At 33.5% G+C, this 508-nt stretch overlaps 1 protein-coding gene across 1 annotated transcript in view; it reads left to right on the top strand.

Moving 5' to 3' along the window:
• Positions 1-45: 45 nt before the first annotated feature.
• Phum_PHUM441330 (voltage-gated channel, putative) overlaps positions 46-508 on the top strand; it is a gene marked incomplete at both ends in the record, with an annotated part of 4,405 nt that continues 3,942 nt past the window's right edge. The window contains one exon of the mRNA XM_002429563.1: positions 46-51. Within this exon, the coding sequence (XP_002429608.1) occupies positions 46-51 (6 nt within the window). The remainder of the gene's footprint in view (positions 52-508) is intronic.

The following is a 508-nucleotide window of genomic DNA, read 5'->3' as shown; positions in this document are numbered from 1 at the left end:
AAAAAAAAAACATTGTGACGTGTAAGGGTTAAATTTAAATTTCGTATGGATGTTTAAGTCACTTCCTTCCCTCCCCATCTCCCCATCCCGACTAAATTAAAAAAATGTCGACAATTTTTTTTTGTAAAGGGTTTCTCCCACCCCCACCCCACTCCACTTTTGGACGAAGAAGGGAAAAGACGTTCGTTTAAATTATTAACAAAAAAAAAAAAAAAAAAAAAGGAAAAAAAGGAAAAAGGTTTCTTATATATATACTTTACAACAAAAATAAACCATTTTCCTTTTATTTTTTTCCTTTGACTTTTTATACTCTCTTTTTTCCCTTTAATTCTTTATCTCTCTCTCTTCTCTTCTTTTTTTTTTTTTAATGAACAAACTTTCCTCGCAATTTTCTTTTCTTTCCTATTTTTTTTTTGTTTCGGGTTGGAGAGGGGAGGAGTTGGAGGAGGAGAAGGGGGGGCCTCGACACCGCAAAATTTCCGATCAAGACGAGACGAATAAAAACGAA

The sequence above is a fragment of the Pediculus humanus genome, genomic scaffold, assembly GCF_000006295.1.
Source record: "Pediculus humanus corporis 1103172108212 genomic scaffold, whole genome shotgun sequence".
Classification (NCBI taxonomy): domain Eukaryota; kingdom Metazoa; phylum Arthropoda; class Insecta; order Psocodea; family Pediculidae; genus Pediculus; species Pediculus humanus.
The sequence above is the reverse complement of the archived record's forward strand: the minus strand, read 5'-3'. Positions and strand labels throughout refer to the sequence as shown.